This window comes from Pseudopipra pipra, chromosome 26 (assembly GCF_036250125.1).
Source record: "Pseudopipra pipra isolate bDixPip1 chromosome 26, bDixPip1.hap1, whole genome shotgun sequence".
Taxonomy (NCBI): domain Eukaryota; kingdom Metazoa; phylum Chordata; class Aves; order Passeriformes; family Pipridae; genus Pseudopipra; species Pseudopipra pipra.
Window position 1 is genome coordinate 1486260 of NC_087574.1, and position 26317 is coordinate 1512576.

The window sequence follows — 26317 nt, forward strand, 5'->3', positions numbered from 1 at the left end:
CTTAGATCCACCAGAGTTACTGCTGCCTTTTCATCCCCAGAAATCACAGAATATCCTGAGCTGGAAGGGACCCACAAGGATCATGGATTCCAACTCCTGGCTCTGCCCAGGACACCCCAACAATCCCACCCTGTCCCTCAGAGTGTTGTCCAAACACTCCTGGAGCTGTGGCAGCCTTGGGGCCGTGCCCACTGCCCTGGGGAGCCTGGTCAGTGCCAACCACCCTCCCTGACCTCTCCCTGCATCCCCCAAACCCAAGGCATTAGCAGAATTTCATTAGCAGAATTTCATCAGACCAGGCTCCTCTTCCTGAAAAATATCCTGTTCAGCACCACCCTCTTGTTCCTTGGAAAATGTATCAAACCACCAGCAATGAGAATAAAAAGAATTTTTTTTTTAGCTTTATTTTTTTCCCCTGTGAAAATGCAGGTCAAGAAATCACAGTTTTATAAAGTGTCATTCATTCCACACAAGCTCCTCATTCTGGCACCTTCCCCCACACCAGCACTGCCCATCCCAAACTGCTCCTCAGCTCCATCTTCCCTCACCAACAGTGATTTTTTCCAGACTTTCGGAAGGAGCTGCACGACAGGAGCCATCTGTGTTTATCACTCCCACTGCTGCTCGTCCTCCCCGCCCCGAGCTGGGGTTCTGTCCTAAACACCCGTTATGAAACCTCACCAAGTTCCAGCCAAATTTTGAGGAAAAGCTTCCCCTGACTCTCTCCTGTCAGTATTGCACAGAACTGGAACACGGATTGGCTCTGCCTGTCCCGGGAAGCCAAGGGGACAGAGCTGAGGGATCTCAGGCTGGTTGGGACCAGAACCTGGAGACCCTCCCTGGGGGAGAAGCCCAGCTCGGGGCAATGGGATGGCACCAGTGTCCCCCAGGGGGGTGAGAGCTGACCCTGGACAGGGACTGGGGACCTGCAGCCTCACTCCCTGCTGGTGGTGGCAGCAGAACAGGACTGAGGGCTCTGCACAGGACAGAGGCTGGAGATCCTGGGTAATGCTGGGTGAGGGTGCAGAACACACATCCCCACGGACCTGGGGAACAGGGACATCTCCACGGACCCACAGGGACACCTGGGGGGTTTCCTGCCCTCCCACCCCTCGTGCAGGCGGCCTGAGTTCAGGTTAATGCTGAGGGTGAAGGGCAGAGTCCTGCAGCCAGTCCTGCTGCTCCCACACCCCTGGGCATGGGGGCACCTCCCAGGCACCAGGAGCACGAGGTGCAGCCTTTGAGATGGAACCCACCCTGCTTTTGGAGTGACACATCACCACAGACTTCTCAGAAACAACCAAGAGGTTTTCCCTCTCAGAGGAAGCCAGGTACATGCTTGGGAGCTCCTGGGAACCCTGGAAGAGGCACTTTGCTCCCTCCTGCTCCAGAGCTTAAATTCTGAGTAGTTTATGGCATCTCAAAAGGAATTGAGCCAAACTACCCCTTCCCCCACTCCCTCCTGGAAGACATGTGTGTAATGTGTTAATTACTTACTAAAAAGCCTCTGAACGTGGCATTGCAGATATAATTAGGTGCCTATTTTGGACAACATATTAAGTGCTTTAGAACAAAAAGTGCTATAAAAATATACCCAGAGTGGTGACAGGTTTCAATTTTCTCCAAGAGCTCCACTTTTTTATTACATCAACAACTGGAGTTTTCTGATTAAGGATGTCACTGCCTGGTGTGGCAAAACCAGCCCATGTTCTGGGAGATCAAAGGGAAGAGCATCCCTTGTTTAATGAGTGCTGGTCCTCAAAAAGGAGGCCCAGAGTTTAACTTTCCCCAGCCACTTTCCAAGTGAACTTCAGCTTGGGAAAACTGCCAGCATCCCTGCCCCACTGCGTCCCCCAGACCTCCATGGATCCAGCAGGGCCCACCTTGTTTTTCAGGAGCTGTTTCTCTGCTCAGCTTGGATGCAGAGCCCCTGCTTGGAGGCCACTGCAGTTCCAGAGCTCTGGAAGAGCCGCAGCCACCACGAGGGGCTGTGATTTCCAGGTGTGCCAGGCCTTGGAGCAGTCCTGAACAAGCACACTCAGGGCTCACACCTCCCTCTGGCTTTGTTCTGGGCTGGGGAAGGGTGAACAACACCCACCCACCTGAATTTCACTTGTGAGGTTTCAGGATGTTCGAAACATTCACAAATCAGTAAAAAAAACAGTTCAAAGCTTAAGGCATTGCAGGCCCAGCTACCCATCCCACTCCATGAACCAGCTGGAAGGGAGGGGAGGATGGGAAGCCTCGTGAGGCCAGGCTGGGCCAACAGAACTGGGGCACTGGGCTCAGCCCTGGCAGCTGGGAGGGAGATTTATATAAACTCTGCAGCAAAATTCGGCCCTGTCAGAGCTGACAGAGCCACCATCCCCTCCCCTTCCTGGGGAGCTGCCTGGATAGGACAGGTCACCTGAAGTCAGGATGGAGGAACAGCCCCTCCACCTTCCCAGCAAGGAATTCCATACCCTCCTCCTGCCCTGTCTGCCAGAGACACCAGAGAGAGCACCAGCTCCTCCAAGACCTGCAAGTGGGAGCTGCAAGCAAAGCTCTTTCTGGGAACAAAGTTCTTTTCTGATTCAAGAAGGAAATGATCTGCGGGGAAGGGTGGGAGGTGAGACCAAGAACCAGCCAGTTCCTGCTGTCGATTCTCCCTGTGCAATAGGCTGGAGGTGGAGATGATGCTCCCCAAAGCCCTACAGAAGTGTTTTTTCCTCCATCTGGAAGGAAGTCAGGCAGCTCCTCTCAGCACAACCAACCCCCAGCTGCACTGAGGGCACCCAAACTCCTCCCCTGGGCGAGCCCAGCAGCTCCGGCCTCACCCCTGAGGCTGAGCCACAGTTCTCACCCAACCCCCCTGCTCTCCTGGAAAGCACAACCACATTCCTCCAAAAAGCAGGAATTTCCACCCACCATCCTCCAGCTCTATCACTCACACCCAAAACAAGTAATTCCCACCGTCCTGGGGAACATCTGAGCTCAGGACATGCCTTGGGACCGGGGCAGAAGGACACGAGCGAGGCCCGAGCGCAGGAGCCGCCGTCCCGCGCAGCACGAACGCCAGCCACTGCACCTGGAGCTCCACCACGGCAGGGCAGGTTGGAAGCTTTTGTAATCCCTTCTTTCCACGAGGTAAAAACCTCCAAAGCCAGGCAGGGCCTCAGGGCCTGTTCTCCAGCTGGCCGTGCTTGACGCGCCAGGTCCAGCCGACGCTGCAGTCGGGGGCCAGGGTGCACTGCAGGTCGATGCCAGAGTCGGGCACCTCCATGTCATAGTGCACAGGGTGCCCCTCCTTGGTGACCAGGCTGAAGGCAGGGACTGGGATCTGGGGAGCAGAACACACAGAGCGGCACATGAAGCCTCCTTCAGAACATCCCATCCCTTTATCCCCCTGGCAAACAGCTTCCCAAGGCAGGGAAGGAGCCTGGAGAGAGGCTGGTGCTTGGCAGGAACATCCCGAGCTTCTCCTGGGAGGAAGGGTCTCAGAACCAGACAGGGCAGTGCCCACCCTGCTGCCAAACTGCCCCCACGAGCTCTGGGCCGTGCCTGGGGGTGCCTGGGGCTGTGAACTCCTCTGCAGGTCGGTGGTACTTGGCTCTGTAAGTCCACCAAAGAGAACCAGCACCACTGGAACATTTTCTGGACTGGTGCAACCCCTTTTACAGCACATTTTACACTCAGATGAGTCACAGTCCCACGGACACTCTGGGAGCTTCTTTCAGGGACTGCCAAGGATGCCCACAGAGAGGTTCACTGGAGTGTGCCAACATCTCCTCCAAACCAACAAGTTGGAAGCACCACAGCCAAACACAGCCTGTTTCCCTGAGCTGATGCTACTGCTCAGGATGAAAAAGGCACATAGTGATTTAGGGAGAGGGGAAAGAATTTATCTTTTTAGTTGAGAAAAAGGATTTTTTAAGCTGCAGCACAGGCACTTCCTAAGATGCAGATTCCTGTTGTCCCTATGACAATTAACAATGGCTTATCATTCAGGTTCTACATTAGGAAAATTTCTTCACTGAAAGAGTGACCAGGCATTGGAACAGGCTGCCCAGGGCAGTGGTGGAGTCACCATCCCTGGAAGTGTTCAAACAATGAGGAAAGGTGGCACTTCCAAGATATGGTTTAGTGGGCATGGTGGGATTGGGTCAAAGGTTGAACTGGATGATCCTGGAGGTCTTTTTTGACCTTAATGATTCAGTGATTCAAAAAACATCCTCTGGTACCACACTCACAACAGCAGCACTGAAGTTCTATTACTAAAGGTGTCATTGGGACCCTCGACCAATTCCTGGTCCCTGGATTTCAGGTGCTATGAGCCTGTGTTAGGGAAGAAATTGCTCCTCAGACAAAAGGAATCAACTCCCAGTTTGTGTCTCACCTGGCTGCTTATCCCCGTGGCAATGTCTCCCACCTTTTTCCTGTGGAAATCCCTGATGTGTAAATTTTCTCCACTGAGCAACTGGATCTGGATTTTCACTCCTGGAATGCACAAGAGTTGTTACGACCTCACAGTCCACAGGAAAACTGACTGACAAGGCACACACAGGGGAAAAACTCCTTTTTGTCACTAAGCATTTCATTTATGTAGGTCTTTTGCTGAGCATGGAGCTTCCTGAAGACAACAATGACTCAGAGCAGAGCTGGATTTAGCAGGAAAGCAGCTGAAGGGATGTATTGATTTGCACAACATGCCCTCAAAATTACTTTGTGGACGTTTCTGGGTTATAAAACACAAATCCTTGCGCATGGCAGTTGCACAAGGCAGGGCACACACGGCTCAACAGGCTCTGTGTGCTCAGGAACTTCCCTGGATTTCACTGCACAGACCCCAGTGCCTTCCTCCCACCCGTGACCGGGGCGGGCTGCACCTCCTCACAACCCACCTTTGGGAGGGTCTGTGCTGACACAGCAACTGAAGGATAAAAAGAGCTCAAAGAACCCATTTCCCAGTCCCTCTGGCTACTGAGGAAATGATTCCTGACCGTGTATCCCACCTGCAGCCATCCAGACCCACCGTTGAAGCAGCTGGGGGTGTCCGTGTGCCGGCTGCGGCTCAGCAGGTTGTTCCAGCTGAAGCTCTGCCCGTCTGCCTGACTGTTCCAGGAGTGAATCCCAGAGCTCATAGTGTCCCTCAAGCTCTGAGAAGCCTTCATGGAGTTCTGCAGAAATAACCACAAGTTTGTCAAAAGGCTCCTAAAGAAAATGAGCTTGCAGGAGGTAAACATTAAAGAGAAAGGTGGAAATCCACGGGGATCTAAGGCTGGGCTTTGAGTTCAGGCAACATTCATGTGCCACCTGGAAAAGGGAATGAACAGCAATGCAAGAGTTCACAGACATTATGAGATATTCTCAGTAGTTAAATCAATGATCAGCTGAAAAGCTGGATGAGAAAAGAGGGGTTTGTGGTACTGAGTGACAGGAGAATGAAGCATCACACAAAATATCTGTCACTTACTGACACCAGAAACACACAGGGAAAACAATGAACTGCATAAACAACTACAGCCCCTGCACTGCTGTGCTGCTGGGAAGGGTCTGTGTTATCCTTGAGCCACGGAAGGACAACCTGACAACATCAGCACAGTGGTCAGCACCAGTCCAAAGTCAAATTAAATGTATGGGGCAGGAGTTAGGGGGGGAAACCAAGCAGAGTCAGACCCCACACTGCACACTGTGTGTGTCAACAGCTGAGCTGCTGCACAGAACTCTCCCAGTCCTCCACAAAAAGCCCTGGAAGGCTGAGAAGAGGGACAGAAACAGGACACAAAGCTGCTCCCAGCCAGGGCTGACTCCTGCAGATGCCAGGCTGCACAGTTTGGGACTCAATGTCTTTGAAAACTATGATTGAAGGGCTTTTGTCCTCCCCTGGTCCAACAAGGCTTGTGCAGTGTTTCTCACTGGCATTCCCTGTCTTAGGAACACCAGAGATAGAGCAAACAAAAATGATTAAAATTAGTATTTCAGTAGCTTGGACTATGCATTCATTAGCATCAATGGGTTAAAGTAAGATCATGGAGAACAGATCCAGAGGCTGGGAATGAATAGCCAAGATTTGCTCTCTGTTTTCCTGCCCTGTTCTTCTGGTCTTGCCCTAAACTTCCCACTGGTGGCCAGAAGAAGACCTTGCACAGCTGCTCAGTCCAGCTTGGAGCAGCTCCTGCACCCACCACTGCTTCCCTACCTCCCTTCCCCTGCACAGAGTGGGGCAGAGCTGCTGAGATTGTCCACATCCACACACTTGGAGCTTCCTGAGTCAGCAGACAGCACAGGAGAGCCTCTGGGGGGAAGGATCCAGGCTGGACACTGAACTAAAGCACAGCCACAATCCTCAACACCCCTCTGTGCCAGGACAAAGCTTTCCTCCCAAGGTTCCTTCCAGCAAACTGGGTGTTAAAAAGCAACAACAGTGAGAAACTCCAGATCTCTGCTGGCCACAGCTCCCAGTTTTCCAGAGAAAACCCCCATCCCTGCCTCCATTCCCACTCACCCTCTCGCTGGCGTCCGACACGAAGGGGCTGTCGATGCTCAGACAGGAGAGCATTTGCTCCTGCTCTTCCAGGGAGTAAGGCTGAGAAAGGCTGTTCAGAAACAGTTCTGCAGCAAAAAGAAGAGAAGGGAAGACATTTCCAGTGTTTCCTTCCGTGCCTCTCTGCTCTTATCACAGTTCTGCAATTAATTCCCAAAGCTTCTTCAGCTTTAGCTGATGAACCAGTGTCAGTGAAACACATGACACACAGCTCTGAGCAGAGGGTACAGCCAGCACTGACAGCAGGGAAACTGAGCCAGGAAGGACAAAAAGGGATTGTGCAATGACATGCAGCACCCAAAACTTCCCAGTTCTTGCCCATCCTGACACCTCTGAGGTGTCACTGTAGATCCATGTGCATTACCGTGCCCAGGGAAAGGTCCAAGTGATGCCCTCAGCTCCTGCAGAGAGTTGCACTGACAATCTCCAGCCCTTAAAAGGCTGCTGAGAGAGACCCAAAGCCATTTGAGAAGAAAGCCCTCAGCAACCCCTAAAATGTCACTCCTCAGTTCCCTGACACAGTCACATTTTAAGCCACCTTTTGGAGTTTTAAATTCACTTACAAATAGAAAATATGAGAAAAAAAAAAACAACCTGAAATGTTGTATTATACTGGGGCAATGGAACTGGACTACGTGATTTCCACACTAATTTACTCCTGGTCTTCCAGTTCTGGATTGCTGCTGGTAACCAAACTCTTTGGCTGGTGGCTGTAGCTTTTCCAATGCCCAGAACAAAACAGTTGCAGACTGATTTTAACTGTACTGCTTTGCTTCACATCTGCCATCCCTTTGTTATTACCCTGGCTTACCCTTTTATTAAAAGAATGATGTTTGAAACTTAAAATTCCAGGTGAAATTGGAATTCTGGCACTGTTTACACTTAAGCACAAGTCTGAAATGGGCTGTTTTCTAAGAGGCTCCTGCACCTCTCAGAAGGTCCCTCCCCTGCTCAGTGGAAGGAAATCCTGTTCATTACCTTTGTGGGGTATTTAATTGGTTAAGAACTACTAGTTTTGGTAATTTAGAGGAAGGTTGAGCAATTTGTGTAACGAGAAAGGAACTGTGAACAAAACGACATCCAAGCTGAAAACCCAAAAATAACTGTCAGGAGGCCAAGAGAAAGCAGCTGCATTTTTATCCTGCTCTCAAGCAAAGAGCTGAATTCCTTCCCCAGCCCAGTGCTCACCAATCTCCAGCTGCTGAAGCTCCTGTTCTGAAATGGTTGTGGCTCTCTCCACGTGGCTGCAGCTCCTCAGGGGCACAGGGGTTGAGCAGAGAGGGGGGGGATCCCAGGTCTCAGGTGATTCCTTGTCCTCATTCCAAGGGGTTCCCTCGACCTCCTCTGTTTGCTCCAGGGATGGTGGTGGCAGGACTGGGCTGGCACAGGAAACTTTGACTGACAATTTTGGGTCAGAGCCAGTCTCAGAAACTGGGCTCACCGTGGGGGACAGGGACGTCTGGGGGTTGTTTTCTTTGTTCAGAGATAAATGTCTGGGCTCTCTGTATTCGCCTTTCCAGGGGCTTCTCACACCTCCCACTGCAAAACCAAAAACCATCAAACATTATCAAAGAAAGAAAAAAAGAAAGATGTAAAAGCTTTCCTTCACTGGAAGAGTTTGCTGTAAAATGCCCAGCTTCTCCAAAAGATACAACCAGACACCTCCACCAATTCTTGCTGTATTACAGAACCACTCAGCAGGATTAAGTTGAAATAAATTATGATAGTCTTAGAGGCAAGACTGGACCACAAGTCTGCGCTTACAGCTGAGGAAGCAACAAAGCTCTGCTTGTAGTTTTGCTGCATATCAGGCTCTCCAGCTGCAGCTGATGCTTCAGCCCAGCACACACCTGAAGAAACCCACAGAGAGCACATCATCTCCTCCAGCAGAGAAGGAAGAGCCTGTGACAGCACACAGGAAATTGTTATTTATTTGGGTGAGAAACACTCAGCTGTGGGCAAAAGCCATCAACCCAAAATACACATCAATGCTGAAACCTGTGGAAATAATACACTGGACACGAGTGCTTCCCGGGGATCACCCTGACACATCCAGCAACTCTCCCAGTGGGGGTGTGAAGGCTGAGCTGCATTAGGACATTTCTACCTTCCTCAAGTGCCATGCTGGTCTTAGTTTTGAGCTCTGCTGCAGATGCCCTCTGGAGAGGCTCCTTCTCCAGCCCCAGCTTAATAATCTCAGCAGTGAGAGGGTTGCAGGAAGGTGGAATTTCCCTCAGAGGAGGTGGCTCTTTAGCGATCTGTGTGACAAACAGGAAGCGAGAGAGGTTACACCAGAGAGGCTTCATTTGATTTCAGGAAGGTTCTTCCCACCCCCTGAGCGTTTCCAGCTGAAATGAAAGCACTAAATGAGACCTGGGCAGTAATTTTATTACAAGCTGAATGGTTAAAAAGTCACACCCAAGTCATGAGCGGGGTAAGGAAGGAGCAGCCCCAGCAGAGCAGTCAGAGGCACAGGGAATGCTGAGCTCCCAAAGCAGGGCTGGCACCGTGTCAGACACCCAGCTGGATCCCTGGCTGGGAATAAGAAGCTTTGGCAGCTCATCTGCTGGCTCTGGAGAGGGGCTGGGTCGCTCACCTTCAGGCACAGGGGGTGGTTGTAGTACTGGGTCCAGGGGTGGCAGCCGTTGAGCATGTGCAGCATCATACAGCAGCTGCTCCACACGTCCACCTTGGAGCCACAGCGCTTGCCCATCACCACCTCGGGGGCCATGTGCGTCTCTGTGCCCGGCACGTAGTTCCCTAAAACCAGGCAGAGGAAAACTCACTGCTGGAAAACTCACTGCGAGCCAGAGAACAGTTCCAGTTCAAGGTGGGAAGCCTAAGGCGGAATCCTTGTCTTTTCAGAAGTCACCTCCAGAGAATCATGGAATGGTTTGGGTTGGAAGGGACCCTAAAGCTCATCCAGTGCCACCCCCTGCCATGGGCAGGGACACCTTCCACTAGACATGGTTGCTCCAAGTCCTGTCCAACCTGGCCTTGGACACTTCCAGGGATCCAGGGGCAGCCACAGCTTCTCTGGGCAACCTGAGCCAGGGCCTCCCCACCCTCACAGGGAAGGGTTTCTCCCAATATTCAATCTAAATCTTTTAGTTTAAAATAGTTTCCCCTTGTCCTGTCAATCCAGGCCCTTGTCCCAAGTCCCTCTCCAGCTCTCCTAGAGCCCCTTTAGGCCCTGCAAGGGGCTCTCAGGTCTCCCCAGAGCCTTCTCTTCTCCAGGTGAACACTCCCAGCTCTCCCAGCCTGGCTCCAGAACAGAGAGGCTCCACTTCAACCCAAAAAGCAGCACTGAGTTCTCTTATAAACTGTTCAAAGCCTGCAGCTCCTTATCACACATAGAATAGGGATTGAACCTCCCTTCCAAGTAAATTTGTGAGGCAAAACATGAGCTTGACATTAGAAAACATATCCTTCCCTTTTAACAGCTGCATTAAGACGCACTGTAAAATCTCACTGACCCAAAAAAAAGGCATTTTGCTTTAGTGGGTGTTGGGATTCTTCCCCAGCTCTTTGGTGAGGACACATGACAAGCCAGAGAAGGATTTTAAAGTCTCAGTGTGGTTTCTTGCAGGGACAAGACACTGAATGCTGACATAATCTTGCAAAAAACAGAGCAGCCTTCTAAGGTGGGAGATGAGGACCATCCCCTCCCAAAGCTGAGGCCACTCTGGCTGTCAGTGGGATGCACCACAGTAATACCAATAGACGAGACACTTGTTAGCTACGTTCAGGCTGGAAAATACAGCTGCTTGCAAACGAGCCAGTATGTAAATGTTCAGCAGAAAGAATGAGTCAGGAGGGCAGTTCTGCAGAAAAGGCAGCAGCAAAGCCTCACCTGTGACCAGGCACTTCCCCAGCCCGTCAGGGTGAAGGTGAGCAGAGTGTCCAAAGTCACACAGGAGGGCTCTGCTCCCATCATCAGACAGCAGCACATTCTCAGCTGCAAAGAGAAGAGTTTCATCAGTCTCCTCTGTGTTACAGTCACTAAGATGGAAAAAAAAGTGTCAAAAGCCCATAGAACTGCAGGTTTTTTGAGCCCAGAGGGTTTGTTGCTCCTGTGGAGTGTCACTGGCTTAAGTACAGAGCTGGAATTTATCTCTACTTATAAACTACCAATTACCTGCCCTGGAGATTCTTGGACCCCAGTGGTGGGGCAGCCTGGGCAAACAGCCTGTCAGACCCACTTCATGACAGACAGAGGTGACAAATATGATATTCCCAGCAGTTCAGAACCAAGGGAAACTCTAATTTCAAACACAGATCTCAAAATCTGGTAAGTAATCCCAGAACTTAATCTCCAAGCCTCTTCTAAGGAAGGGAAGAACGAGGTACCTCAAGCACCACCCTACCTTTGACATCTCCGTGGAGAATGTTTTGAGCATGAAGATACTCCAGGCCCTCTAACACCTGGCCCAGGTAGCTGAGGGCTCTGTCCTCTGGCAGGCAACCACTCTGCTTAATGAGCTGCCCTAAGGAGCCACCTAGAAAGGAATCCAGAGAGTCCATGTTAGCTTATCTTTCAATTCTGCCCAGCACCATCAGCATTGCTGGTTGTTTCCAATGAAAAAGTGAGGATTTCCACGTCTGACAGCCCCTATCTTGCACACATGGGTCTGTTCCTTCTGTTCATTCCCAGTTTATTCTGCCCACAGAAACTGGCCTTGTTCATGAAGCTTTTTGCTTAGTGTCAGTTTAACAGTGTTGTTTTGGAGCAGAAGCGACTGCTCTGTGATCAGATCAGACATTTCTGGGTGCTACTGATCACCAGCTGATTTTTCCCAGCCCATTTTCCATGGTCCTGGCTGGAAAAAGAGCATCAGGCAATGGAAGTATCTCGGTTTGCTTGGACAGTATCCCCTTTTTCAGTGCCATGTGCCAAATCAACATGAAGCAAAAACCAGCACCAGCTGCATGTTTTAGTGAGAACTGGCAGCTGCTGATCCAGACAGAGACATTTTGAACTGGAGTGAGGTGGGACTGGGAATTATTCCCCCCCAGCAAGCTGGTGCAGCAGGGATCACACACACCTATCCCAACCCACTCAGGAATGAGCACCCTGGATACATCAAAGAACTAACAGATTAAAAGTGGGGCAGGAGGAAGAGGAGATCAATGTCCACTGCATTGTGCTGTTCCTTCCTCACCCTCCATCAGCTTCATGAAGATGGTCACCCAGGGCCCTTCCTTCACGGCCCCGTACAGGGGGACGACGCTGGGGCTCGTCACCGCCGCGCACGTCGTCAGCTCCTCCGCCCGGAAATGTTCCACCTGGACCTGGAAAAACAAGGCAGCACTGAGCAAATCCTGGGAGCAACCCTGGCAGGACTGACCCTCCCTGATGGCTGGGTCTGGGTAACACCACAGGCACGAGGATGATCTAACGGGACTTGATGATCTAAAGGTGGGACTTGATCCTGGAGGTCTTTTCCAACGTCACGGTTCTCTGACCTTCCTTAGCAGTGGGTACAGCAATAAGTGGGAACACTCAGGATGATCTGAACTAGTCCCTAAATCCTCAGTGCCTGAGAAAAGTGAGGGTTTATATAAAAAAAAAGCCAGGTTGCAATGCCTCCAGCTTCCAGCTGAGGACTGGGAACGGGAACCTTCAGGAGGAGGGTAACTTCTGTGTCAGTAAGAGGATAATTCTGACAGCTGAACATCCTGCTTTCATGAAAGAGGGGGGGAAATTAAGGATGGTGCAATACTTGGCAACAATTAAACTCTCCCCAAGCAGGAGGGAATATGAAATACAGCCACAAGTGTGCACAATCACTGTTTTAGGTGGTATTCATCCTGAAAATGGTTAAAGAAAAACCCTGAATTCAGCCAAGTAAAATAAAGCAAGAATTTGCTAAAGACCAGAAGGAAAACATGAGTCATTAAGATTCTGGTGGGAAAGGATGCATCATGTTTCTTCACTGTCAGCAATCCAGCTATAGTTAGTTTTCTTTCACCTCAAGAATTTGGAGAGCAGGTGCTTCCAACACCAAGTCTGGTGAAAGAAGGTCAGGTAGTCCCCCCCAACACAGGCAGGCAGCAGGAACTGGAGACACTTATTCATGGAAAAGGAAAAAGATCATGGGGAAGTGTCCCATCTGCACGTTAGAACTCTCTGCATTCACAGTTTGGTCTTAAAAGATGCATTTCTGATATGAAGAAGCATAATTTGAAACCCTCCAATATTTAGGGAAAAAGCTGACACTTTTAAAGCCTTCAGCCTCTCCTACTCTCATGTTTCCCTTTTCAGCACAACCATCCTCCTTCCTGAAAATGCAGCCCTCTAGGAACAGCTATTTCTCCCCAGTCTGTATTTGCAAAAGGGATAATACATTTAAACAGTTCCACACTGACAGAAAAGAAGCTGGTCGAGTCCCCACAGAGCTCCACACGCCAACCGTGAGGATGCAGGACAGCAATTAGTTTCCTACATGCTTTAAAGACCTTTGTTTCTATCCCTGACACCTGAAATGGGTAAAGAACTGGTCATTTTGCCACTTACATCTTTCCACAGGCAACACATCAAACCCAGTGTAAACGGGGGAAAGTGAACATTTTAAACTGAAAAATGCAAGCTGCAGTTCTTTTCTGCATCTAATATTTTTGTACTCAAGACAAACACTTCCCACACGCTTGGTGAAGTTTTCTAGTGGAGGAATGTGAGAAACATCAGTTTGAAGAGGGGATGAAACCATTCAAGTTTAAATAAAATAGTTTATATTCTCCTCACCTTGCACTAGCACTCTGCCTGCAGCCCTGGGGCCCCCGTGGCAAATCAACACCCTGCTCCAAGTTATAGCCCACATGCTTTCTATATCATATGGCAGTGGCACATCCTGGTGCAAAATGGATTCTTGTGCCAACTGCTGGAAACACACATCCTTTGCTGCATCTGTGACAGCAGCACCTCACTAGGATGTGCCAGCACTGGGAGCAGATCAAAGCTCTCTCTGCCTTCAGTGCCTTGGGTTTTTCCTACTTTATTCCCTTCTCACCACAGCATCAGCTGCCATGTAACCACTGACACAGCCTCGGTTCAGGATGAGAATAATGAGATCAGCAGACAACTCCCACGGCTCTTTCTCCTCTGCAGTCACTCAAGTCTCTCAGAAATCCCTACTCTTGGCTTGGCTCAGCACCTAAGATCACTTTAAGGCCAAAGGAACTTAATTTTGGCTGCTAAGCTTGGCCCCTGTACACATACAGGTTCTCCCTGTGCTTCTCTCCCTGGAAGTTCTTCCTTGGACACAAACACAGCAGCACTTCACTCTGGGAGGAGATTTATCTCCCTGTGCCTTCTTGTGCCAGGAAACCCTCCTCTCTCACACATCATTACCTTTTTGGCAGCACACTGGAATCCTGTCTGTTTGTCCTCTATCTTGTACACTTCTCCAAAGGAGCCAATGCCCAAGGAACCGTGGCATTTGGTCCAATGAACCTCTTCTCTGTACTCATAATCCACTGGCTTCAGTTTCTGCAAGTTCAAATCAGAAAACAAGATGAAGCAAATAAAAAAAAAAAACCACTTAAATGTTGAGCTGCACAGACAGAGGTCAACATTTTCAGAAGCAGCACAATGATAGCACAGCATCTCTCCAAAAATCTCTGTGCACAATTACTTCCATCACAGGCTCGAGATTAAATGATACAGGATCAATCTACTTGATTTCTGTGGGCTCTGTTTGATTTAAATCCACTGCTGTAAAGAAAAGCCACCAGTATTTGGATGGCTTTGGAGCTCTAAAGTCTTCCCTTCTCATGCAGGACATAACCACAAAGCTGAATCCTACAACAAACCAAGATTCCTGTGACTAAATGCAGGCACTGTGTGTGAGCTAAAGCTGGTTATGCAGTCAGTAGATGGAGACTGTGCCTCAGGTGACACTGTAAATATATTCAGGCAGGTAAGTGACACCCTGAACTCCACAGACAACACTGACAGGGTCACAGATTCCAGAGAAGTCCTCTAAGAGGAGCTGAAGGTGGCAAGAGAGAACTGAGTTCAGAAGTGAATCACGCCTTAGGATTCACATGGATTTGCTGTGCCCGAGCCCTGTGTTTGGCAAGGGATGATGGATGAGCTCCTGCTCCCAGCAGAGGCACAGACATCCCTCCTGCACCTCCACATCCACACCCAGGCCTGGTTTCTGTCTGTGCCACGGTCCAGGCCATCCAGAGGCAATAAATATTGCAGCCTGTTCTCCTGCATGGCCTGGGCTCCTCCACAGCCAGCAGAGAGCACGTGGCTGAACTATGTCCAGAGGCCCTGCTCAGAGACAGGCCTGTGTGTCTGGGGAGTGGGCACAGAGAGGAGCCAAAACCTGAGACAGACAGGGCTTTACACATCCTGCAGAAATAACCCTGAGCTGAGCTCAGCTGGTAAAACTTGGTGCTAACAACACCAAGGTCAGGGGTTCAATGCCCTGGACGGGCCCTTCACTGCAGGAGTTGGACTTGATGATCCTTAGGGGTGCCTTCCAACTCGGAGTATTTTGTGATTCTGTGATAAGAAAAAAACACTGCATCTTTATTTGGCAGCTTCAGCCAGATTAAGAACCCTTCAGAAAGCCCAGTCTGGCTGCAGAAGTGAGCCCCTGGATGCAGATCACCCCTGCTCTGAGGCCCAGGAGAAGCTCTGCCTCCCCCCCTGCAGATCACCTCGTTCAGCAGCACGCCTTCACTGGCACTTTCTTCATGGAACTGCTCCTGGGGGTCCAGCCCACCTCCTCTCCAGGTCTTGGCCAGGCTGGCTAAATTCTGGGGTTCACCAAAACTCACACTGCCCTTCAAGGCATCTACCAAATACTCCTCCACAGAAAGTTTGTCTGAGCTGGTTTTCACGGACTGGTTGATGCATTTGGGGAAAGTGTATTCCAAGTTCAGGCCAGAGAGGCGACTGTCCTGGTAGTTGAGGTCCCCATGGAAGTAGGACTCCAGAGCATTCTGCTTCATGGCAGGGAGGGGACTGGCCAGGTGGGGGAAATGGGGGGGTAGGATGTTGTAGGGAAACGGGTGGAGAGTTTCAGGCTGGGGGACAGTGTCCCTCTGTTTCCAAACATGGTTAAGGCACTGAATGGGGCTGATGAGCTTGTGCAGTTCAGTTTTGTAGTGGCTCCTTGGGGAATGGGGTTTGCCCGTGGACAGAACTCTGTCGGGTTTCTCAAAAGGCAGCAGATCATAAACCGAGTCCTTGTTAAATTCTGAAGTCCAAAAACTGTTTCTGTAAAGAGCACTTTGGTGTGATTCATCCTCCTAGAAAACAAAACAAAACAGCTGAGGAGGAATCTCAGTATAACCAACAAAAATTCACCTGTTAGCAGTTCACAGGGATCCCCCCAGCACAAGGGGAAGGTCAAGGATTCTCACCTGGACAGGAATGGGGGTGCAGCTCTCCTGTTCTGGAGTTCTGGGACTTCTCCTGCCAGCAGTGGCAGGTTGTCCTTTCAGCTTGGATCTCTTCTTGTGCCTTTTCTTCCTGGCCCTGCCCCTGTGCCTCCCCCTCCAGCAGGTGGGGGCCATGTGCCCCTCGGTGGCGTGGGCCACATTGTTGGGGATCTGGTCGAGACTGTCCGAGCGGCTGCTGGAAACCAAAACACAGCCCTGAGACGGGGGGGCACAGCTCAGGCCACACCTCTGACCCCCAGGACCAGCACTCTGCCTCCTGAGAGCCACACAACAGAGAACTGGAACAGAACTTCGTGCTTGCTGTGTTTAAGTTCAAGATCCAGGCTGGCACGGTGGGAAAGGAATGTGGGCAGGGGAAGCAAAGCAACAAGTCTCCCAGGGTTTAGAAATTCTGCAAGGAACAACAAGACTGGATCACACAACCACGGGATGGTTTGGGCTGGAAGGGATCTTAAAGACCTGCCATGGGCAGGGACACCTTCCACCAGCCCAGGTTGCTCCAAGCCCTGTCCAACCTGGCCTTGGACACTTCCAGGGATCCAGGGGCAGCCACAGCTTCTCTGGGAAATCCATTCCAGCCCTTCCCCACCCTCACAGGGATAATTCCTTCCCAATATCCCATCTAACCCTGCCCTCTGGCAGTGGGAAGCCATTCCCCCTTGTCCTGTCACGTCATCCCTTGTGCAAAGTCCCCCTCCAGCTCTCCTGAAACCTCTTTCTCGTACATGACAAAGTAAAGGGAAAAGCACTGAATGTCTCCAGGCTGCTCTGAGACAGTCTGGGGTTGACTTCTAGTGAACACAGAAATGATGTATAAATGCAGCCTATTTAAAAAAAATTATTTAAATTCATGAAAGTGTTCATAACATCAACGCCTGCTCTGTTTGAAAGGAAAACAGACTTTGCACAAAGAAAAGGGATGACTAAGTGAACTCGAATAAAATAGCTTTAAAAAGCCAAAATGTGCTGGTATGTGAAGCTTAATATTACAATATGATTTCTAGGAACGCATGGATATACACAAGAGCCCTGGCAGCACTCCAGCTGGGGGCTGCAGGAGGAGATGGAACTCAAGAGGAACATTTCTGTGCAGTCAGGGGCAGAACTGGATGGTCTTCAAGGTCCCTTCCAACCCAAACCATTCTGTGATTCCACACCAATCCTCAGATTTGTATGGAACTAACTAATCCTAGTTAGATTTTTTAGAACCAAGCTGTAAGAGAAAACAGAATATTTGACCTTCAAATGAAGAACCCATCCCACTGACTCAGAGCAGTTATGAAACATTCATGTCTTTACTGCTCAGTGATGCAGCTCACAGCCAGCATTGCTCCCTCCATCTCTTCCTGCTGTTTCAGTGCTAAAGGATCCCATGAGCAGAGTTCTGGGAGATAAAGCCCCTCAGAAGGGGGTCACTTTGCATTTCTGCTGTTGGTCCATGGGACACAAAGCCAGTGGGCACTGTCAAACCATGCACCTCACACCTTCAGTGTCTGAAAGCCCCAGGAAACAGCAGCACCTAATAAAAAAAAAAGACTGAAAATTTACCCTTGGATCCTTCTACTTTGAGCCCATGAACCTCAAAAAAAAAAAAAATCACTCAGCCATTCCCAAACAAATTTGCCAATCCAGAAATGGAGGCAGAAGGCCACCAGGGCAGTAAATCTGCAGGCATTGACAATAAGACAATGCAGGTGTTTCAAGGGGTTTGTGCTTAAACTCGTTTTTTTTCCTAACACAACAAAAAAAGGTTTTGAGGAAGGTGTTTGGGGAAAGACACATTTTTACCAGGCCTCAGACCAAAAAACTAATTCAAGCAGGAGTGTTTTTGGAAAAAAATGCTGTAAGCACACAGAGCCAGGGTGATTTGGAACAGGTCCAAGCCAGCAGACACAGCAGTGAAGCCACTTCATGTGCTCATGTTGAGAAGTCTCTCACCTGTAACGTTTGCTGTGGGCAATAAAGGATCTCTCTGATAAAGTGGGGCTGAACTCCTGACTGTTTTCACCTGTGGGAAAGAAAACAGGGTCATCACTTGTCTTAAACAACTGCACTAAAACAACTCTGCCAACGTGCTAAATCAGTGACCCAGACAAAGCACTGCCCAGCCATGTCACACCACCCACGCCACAGTCCTGCTCCCCCAGCACCAGGAAGCTCCCCAGCTATCTCCTGATCCCCCAGCTCTTTCCCAGCTGACAGCTTTAGGTTGTTTTCCTCCTCTTTTAAACACCTTTCAGAAGCCAGGCAAGAACAGATGACCCCCAGGACACAGATTTAGCTGAGGTGCACTGCTCTGTTATTTATGTTTTACCCAGTGGATGCTGCCACATTATTAGGAGATTTCATGAGCTTCCTAAATAGAGTCTGGGCTGTGTCACCAACTCCACCCCACTTGGGATTACAAATAGATGTGGGCTCAGCTCTCCAGGAGCGCCGAGGGAGTGAAATCTCATCCCTCAGTGCACATTCCTGCTCCTCAATGAAGCCCAGCCAGGCCTGTACTCACATTCTGCCTGGGCAATGATAGAAATGGATGCACAGCCTCCTTCTGTTTCTTCTTTTGCTGTTCCTTTGGTGATTACATCATTCAGGATTTTCCACTGGCTGTCAAAGATGGCCTTCTTTGAATCCTCTACTTTGCAAACACTGCTCTGCTTTTCACTCCCTGTCTCCTTCAGCCCCTCGCTCGCCGTGAGCTCCTTCTTGTGCTTGACAGCTGCCTCAGGAGCTCCTTGGCATGTAATCCCCATCACTGCCATTGCCCAGGCTCAGAGAGACACTGAGGGAGAACAGAAAAACACAGCACTTGTCAAACCACTTCACAGACATGAGCAGCTTCACGTTCATGACAAACTGGAGGCTGTGAAGGTATCAGATTATTGAATAATTTAAATCAAATCAAGGTCCTGCCCAAGCTCTGAGCTGGAGAAGAACTCCCAGAGTGCCACCCCTCCATCCCTGACTTGGACCACTGAAGATCTGAATATTCAATGTTATATTTTCAGTACTGAGAATATGAGATCACACAGGTTTCAAAGGGAAATTTAGTTCTTGGTATATTCCCTCAGCTGAAATACAAACAGTGAAACCCTAGAGAAGAGAAAACTCCTGTATCACTTAACAGGGAGAATATTCAACCCAAAACAAAGGAAAAAAGGGAAGACATGAAAGTTCTTCTCCTTGAGTGCACCTGGGAGGAACTACACTGTGCTCCCACAGCACATAAATGGCCAAAACTCAGGTAATTCCTTTCTTCCCTGAGCTCAGTTCACCCCCAAATCCATTTCTCATTCTCCCTCCCATCCATCCTGTCTGTCCAGAGATCCTTCCTTCCTTCCTCTTCATCACCAACCACCTCTGCAATCCTTGGTCAAGCCCAGGAGAAGTGGAGTTCCTGCAGAGTGCAGGATGAATGGAACGTGGTGGTGGAGAGAGGACAGTGATGGTGCTGGAGCAGACTCTGCCCTCCCCTGGGGAGCTGACCAGGGGCACAAAGGGAGCTCCAAACAAGCCCCAGCACATGGCAAACCTTGGCCAGCACTGGGGAGGGTGGGAGGGAGCCAGGAGTGGAAAGGGAGAAGCATAAGGAAGCATGGAAGCAAGGTAATGAGGGACAGGATAGGTAGGACAGGGGTACCCTGTGGGGTGAAAATCAGTAACACAGAGAGAGAGGATTTCCCTACAATATGAACCCACAGGAAATACAACCTTGGCTTAGCCCCTGAGCCCCTCACCTGGGATTCTGGAGAAGTTAAACCAGTTGTTTTCTTTTAAACAAGCATTTGCTCTGTTGCCCCATAACTGCAGAGATCCCTTCCTGGGGCTGGTCCTCTCACAGATCAAGTGTAAAACCTTCAAATGGACATTTCCACCATCAAACAACCCACAGACACTCACGGCCAGCACATACAGGTGTTAAGTACCACAAGCCCAGTACAGGAGAAGGAGGGACATTTGAACAGAGGCCAGGAAAACCAGGATCTCAGGACCATTTTTGGTCCACCTTTGAGGCTCAGCAGCTTCAATCTGCACCAGATTTTTTTTCTTTTTTCTTTTTTTAATTTCCTTTTTTCTTTCCTTTTTTTCCCCACCTTGAGCAGCTGCCTGGGGAGACAGGACATTTACTCCAAGAGGGATGACTCAGGAAAATGCCAAAAGGAGTGGGTGCTCTGAAGGACCACCAAGGAAAGGGGAATGGAGGCCTCTGGGAGCCAAGTGCATGAACCTCGGTGTGATGAGTCACTTAACAACCTGGCAGGTGTACAAGGAAAGTCAACAATGACCACATTCAGAGGCTAAACAGAGAACAGCTGCTGTGCAAAAGAAGTGCTGATGACAGTATCCCACTCATTACACCCGGCCCGCTCCCTCTCCTCTACAGAAATTATGTCAGTTCTCAGTGCTGTAAAATAATCCCTTGGAGCAGCAGCAGCAGCAGAGTCTGCCAGATGACTAACCCAGCCACCAGTGACCAAACTGACAAGTTCACAGCTATTTTTATACTCACTCTCTCCTGACTTGCATTAACTCTGTCTCTCCTTGCCCTCCCCTCACCTTCAAGGTCCTCCAGCACTGGCCAATTCCCATGGCCAAAAAATACCTAATTCTACAAGTCAGAGGACAACAGAGGGAGGGGAGAAGCAAAACTGCAAGTCCTTGTCACCCTCTGAGATGGAAAAGAATAACAAGGAACCATTACTGAGATTAAAGTCAACAGAGCACATACCTCACTCAAAGAGACCGAGGAGCAACTGTGAGCAACGGCCTCCAGGAGAGCAAACTCAGACAGTCTGATGTGTGACTCAGGTCTAGGAGGCTGTGCAGGACCAGGACCTGCAAGCCCAGCCTGGTTTAACTGTTGCTGCTCAGTTCTCAGGTCCTTGAAAGAGTCAAGCCCTGGATGTTTTTATGGGATGTGCAGCAAAGCAGGGTGGGCAGAAGTTGTGGTTAAAAAATAAGGAATCAGGGCTTCCAAATAATTTTTGAGGTGTAACTTCTGCCTGGAGAAAAGGAGGCTCAGAAGGAATCTTATTGCTGTCTCCAACTCCCTGGCAGGAGGGTGGAGCCAGGTGGGGGTCAGGCTCTGCTCCCAGAGAACAAGTGATAGGACAGGGGGAAACGGCCTCAAGTTGCTCCAGGGGAGGTTCAAACTGGATATTTTGGGAAATTTCTACACTGAAAGGGTGACCAGGCATTGGAATGGGCTGTCCAGGGCAGAGGTGGGGCCACCATCCCTGGAAACATTCAAAGAACAAGACTTGGCACTTCCTGGCATGGCAGGATTCGGTTGAAGGTTGGACTGGATGCTCCTGGAGGATCATCCCAACCTCAGTGATTGTGTGATTCAGAACTGAACGGGCCTGACTCATCTCTGAGCGCTTGGAGGGGGCAAAGAGAGGTGCAAAGGGCTCCTAAACCCCCTTAATTTGGATGTGGGCCCTTGGTCTCTACCCAGACACCCCCCCAGCCTTTCTCAGGGAGCTCTGGATAAAAGGGAGCCTCGGGAGCAGTGAATGGGCTTTTGATGCCAGGTTGGAGCCTGTTTGCTCCTTATCTTCACCAAGGGTTTACTCAGCCCTGGTTGATAATGTCGGTTCCCACTGGTGTAAAACAGAAAGTGTGTTTTTACCCAGTGAAAGCCAAACAGTCTCAGTTGAGCTGGGGAGGCACCGCTCCGGTGGCAACTCCTCCCCCAGACAATCTCTGGGAGAAACTGCAACACTGGATAAGGTCATCTGAGACCTGGAGGGAGGCAGAACTAAGGAGACACTCCAGCACTGCTAATATAAGAGATAACCACGGGCTTTCTGCTCCTTTAAAACCCTTCTCTAAACAAGTCCTTCTCCAGCTCTCCCGTCTCAACTGGAAGCTGGTTGTAGCAGGGACCTTAAAAGAGCATTTCTGTGTTTCATGAAGTTACTGTGTGTGGACAGGGAGAGTCAGAGCTGGACAAAAGTCATGCAAACACCTCTCCAGCATTGACTCCTTCCACAGCAAACCAAAATATAGGATCCTGCTTGGTCTGCCTGGCTCCAGGTTCCCTGGACAGTGGCTTTGGGGAGAATTTCAGTGAATTTTGTGTGGAGTAGCCCATAGATTTGGTTAAAAAAGACCTGGGAAAGAGCTTTAAAATATACCCCAGACTCCCTAAGCCAGCTTCACAGAACGCAGATTTCTTCTCATCTGAGTGCAACCGTTCAGAGACAGTTTCAAACTGACATTTAGTTTGAAGAGGGAAAAAAAAAAAAAAAGAGAAAAAAAAAGTCATGTTATCTCAGTGAGGTTTCCCACTTCCTTATTGAGAGGAGTTTAAAGCACAGAGCACTAACTCAGGTTGCCTTTGCAGCTGCTGCTGGTTTGCTCAAACACAAGGAGCATTTTTAGCCATGTTGCTTTGCTGACCACCACAACAAAGCAACAGCTGGGGAGAGCCAGGAATTTCTGCATCACCAGAGCAGGGAATGCCAGCTGAGAAGAACACACACCTTCTGGGGACCTTCCAGTGCTAACAGCTGTCAGGGAACACTGGAGAAAGTGCCAAACCTGCAGCCAGAAACTCACCCAGAGAACTGACTGCAAAATCATCATATAATCAAAACTGTCAGATAATCAAACCTTGTCAAGGAATGTGTTTTTCCAAAGGAAAAAACAAATAAGATGGCACCTGTTAAATGGATGGATTGCATTAAAAATCTGGTTTGGGGCCCAAAGAATGTGTGAATATATATATGGAAGTGCTCAAGGCAGGTTGGATGGAGCTTGGAGCAACCTGGGCTAGTGAAGGTGTCCCTGCCCATGGCAGGGGGTGGAACTGGATGAGTTTAAGGTCCCTTCCAACCCAAACCATCCCATGGCTCTGTGCACAACCCCTTCAAACCCCCGGCACTGCTTCCCTTCATCCCTCCCCACCCTTCTCTCCCTGCCTGGATGTTATCCAGGAGCTCCCTTCCCTGCCCATGTTTCAGATGGAACTGAAATTCAGACAGTTCCTTTTTCAGCAGAGGCAGTTTAAGGCTGTTCCTGTGCCCAGGCCTGGGCTGGTGATTTAAACTGCTCAGTGCTGTCAGCAGGAGAAGTTTCACTTTGTGTCAGAAGGGACTTAATAAAAAAAGTTGTAGCACTCACCACCACCCCCGACCTCAAAACACACTTAATGCTGCTTGAAGAGGGAAAAGAAAAGAGACTTCCCTTGTGTATCTAAGAGCTCCAAACTGAAAATAAATAGAATGCCTGACTGATTAAAATCCTGGTGAGTCAGAGCAGCAGTTGCTATTCCAGGGTGCTCTGAGCCTTCACCTCTGCTTGGATAACCACTGACCCACCGGGGTCCTGTTCCACCCCTCGGGTCCCTCCCGTGTGTATCCAAGCCCTCCTGCACTTGAATTTTCCAGGGAAAGCTAAACCTTCTGCCCAATACCCCCAGAACCACCTGCCTGAAGCATTTCACTATCGGCCTCAAGCGTAAGTCACTACAGACGATAGGAAGTATGTAAACATGTTCTTTAAAGTGGTTTGATAGTAAATATTTCCAAATCCCGCTTCAGCCACGGGTGTTGCTTACTGTAAACATCAGGATAATGAGCCTCCACTGTCTTTTTACTTGCCAGACATTAAGATATTGCAATAGTTTGGTTACAAAATCTGCGGGGAAGTATTGGGCTGGGTTCAACCATGGGCAGAATTTCTCAGAGCACCCAAACCCACCTCTGCTCATTTCCTCCCTGAACAATTCTTTTCATGTTGCTGAACAAAGATATGAATAACACCATTTGTCCAGGGTTTACAAACACCACCACAACCCCATTCATTCAAAGAAGTGGCTAATTTTTCCCCAACTGCTCTGTAAACGAGGAGAACAGAAAGAATCAGAACAAACTTCAGCCTGGCAAGGATTTGCTTCCCAGCTGCTCCCAGGCCACTGCTTAATGACATCCTGGCCTGGACAACCCACTTGTGAAGTTATTTCCTAAACTATAACAAAATGACACAATAAAGCACCTAAAGGGACAACTTCCCCCAACCACCACAAACACACATGATAATCAATCCTGCCCAAGCAGGCAGGGCTGGACTCTCATCAGTTGGTACTTTACATCGCTCTGCGACTTTACATTTCATTTATAAAATCTAGATTTATAAAATTTACATCCCATTTATAAAATTCAGGGGATCAGTAAATCTCCAGGGAAGCAGTAAGGCTGGAATGCCAGGCAAACCCAAAAGTTTAGATACATTTAGTATAGGTGGAAGCAGTTCCATGTGATCTTAATTTATGACTGGTCCTGCAAATTGAGTTATGATGATTTTACACTGTAAAGCAGAACTGTGAGCTGATTGGAATGGTTTCTAACTGTCCAGCCTGAGCAGAATCCCGTGGGACAAAGTGGGACAAATCCATATGGATTGTGGAACAGAACTGTCTTTAGGCAAGACAAGGTCCATGCTCTGCAGGCCCTGCAGGGCCCTGATGTCACTAACCTGTGACCAGCAAAGCCCAGTGCCCTACAGACTCAATTCCCACAAGTCTGGCCCTCCTGGGCCTCCCCCTGGTCCCTCCACGCATCCTTCCCATCTCCCTTTCCCAGCATCTCCAGACCCTTTCCTAACTCAGGTCTCATTTCCTCCCAGCCAGCTGCTCCTCTTGGAACATGGGAATCTCTCTGTCTTCCAGCCCTGGATCCCTCTGTCTCCACCAACACATCTGACACTTGCCAGCAAACTTGAAAAGTCCCAGAAGGAAAGCAAAAGGGTTCTGGTGCCTTTGCCTCCATCCTCTTGGCAGCCACAGTAACAATTCAGCACCACATCACTGTTACAGCAGCTCAGCTCTGCCCTCCCACACTCAACACGGGAAGAAGGCTCAGGACAGATCTTCATTAACTCCAAGTTCATTAATTCCAGTGATGTTGGATCAGGTCCCACAAATTCTTTGGGTTTTCGGTTGTTCTATGTTTATTTGTTATGCTCCTTCTTCACGGCTTCAAGATTCAGCCTCTTAATACAGTTAAAATTTAATAGTTAATAGCAAGTGACTCATTCCCAAGGAATCCAGTGGCCGTGCCAATAACAGATTTCAACTGAGGTAAAATGCAATAAAGCAGCTCACTACAGACACGACTATTCTTATCACTAATGTCACAGCACACAAGTGCGAGTTATTACTCATGAAAGGGTTCAGAAAGGCAGTCGAAAAAGAAATTCAGACTTTGTTTATGGGTGCTGGTTTCACAGTGCTCTGCCCTACATGTGCACAGCACCCAACACATGTTTCTAATGCAACCCGTTAAAGCGGACAGGAAGCATCTGAGATCAACCACAGCAGCGACTTATTAATCAGCAAAGAAACATTTTAACCCTTAGCCAGACAAAAATTAAAAAAAAAAAAAAAAAAGAATTAAAAAATGAGTTGTGTCACAGAGAGGGGTGAGGCTCAGAGCGAGAGGGGAGGGGGGATTCGGTTGTGTTGGGATGAGCTGAGCTTGGCTCTGCCTCGTCCTACCTTCTCCAGAGCCAAGGATCAGCGAAGCCTCTGCAGCGGGAGAGCAGGGAATCGGGAATCCAGGGAATCGGGAATCCAGGGAATCGGGAATCCAGGGAATTGGGGAGCTCGGGGCACCGGGAGCTCACGGATCCGGGAACTGCCGGGCACCGGGAGATCAGAGAATCGGGGGGCCCGGGACACAGGGAGATCAGAGCACCAGGAATCGGGGAATCAGGAGCTCAGGGCACAGGGAGATCAGGGAATGGGGGAGCCCACGGCACTGGGAGCCCAGGGAATCGGGAGCTCGGGGCAGGGGGAGCCCGGGGCCGAGGACGTGCCGGGCAGGGCAGTGACATCCAGGCTCCGAACACACACACACACACACACACACACACACACACACACACACACACACACACACAGAGCGCTGCGGCGGGTCCCGGAGAGCCCCTCAGCCGCTCGGACCCGCCCGGGACCGCCCGGCCGGGGCTCGCTCCCCTCACACGCTGCTCCCGCCGGCGGCCGCGGAAGCTCCGCACGGCCCTACCGCCGCGGTTCTCGCACCGAACACCGCCCCCCGGACCCGCGCCGGGCCCGCACCTACCGCTCCGGCACGGCTGGGTTCGGCACAGCCCAGCCCGGTGCCCGGCTCAGCTCAGCCCGGTCCCGCGGCCCCTCAGGCCTCTTCGGCGGCTCCCGCTCACTGACAGGCGGTGCCCGGCACCGGCCACGCCCCCTCCGCCGCGCAGCCAATCATCGCCCGGCCTCCCCTCCAGACCCCGCCCCGGCGCCGGCCGCGCCCAATCACCGCTCGTCCCCCGCCCTCCGGCCACGCCCCTAGCCGCCCGGGTTTCCCAGAAGTGGGCGGGGCTTCCTGCCAAGCAGGGCCC

The 26317-nt window shown here is 50.1% G+C and overlaps 1 protein-coding gene across 3 annotated transcripts; it reads right to left on the minus strand.

The window, feature by feature from the left end:
* Nucleotides 1-379: 379 nt before the first annotated feature.
* MAP3K14 (mitogen-activated protein kinase kinase kinase 14) lies at nt 380-26162 on the minus strand. 3 transcript variants are annotated; one of them, XM_064636906.1, is made up of 16 exons: nt 26032-26162; nt 18453-18725; nt 17882-17951; nt 15905-16118; nt 15197-15790; nt 13875-14012; nt 11686-11815; nt 10891-11022; nt 10377-10481; nt 9120-9283; nt 8631-8781; nt 7712-8062; nt 6485-6591; nt 5012-5156; nt 4376-4476; nt 380-3319 (listed from the first exon to the last, which is right to left on the minus strand). In XM_064636906.1, exons 2-16 carry the CDS (start codon nt 18703-18705, stop codon nt 3155-3157), a joined length of 2820 nt encoding a protein of 939 aa, XP_064492976.1. In that variant the 5' UTR covers nt 18706-18725; nt 26032-26162; the 3' UTR covers nt 380-3154. The 3 variants fall into 3 exon arrangements, with proteins under 3 accessions (XP_064492976.1, XP_064492975.1, XP_064492974.1); XM_064636905.1 differs by having other exon boundaries at nt 15905-16115; nt 26032-26143; XM_064636904.1 differs by having other exon boundaries at nt 26028-26134.
* Nucleotides 26163-26317: the final 155 nt, after the last annotated feature.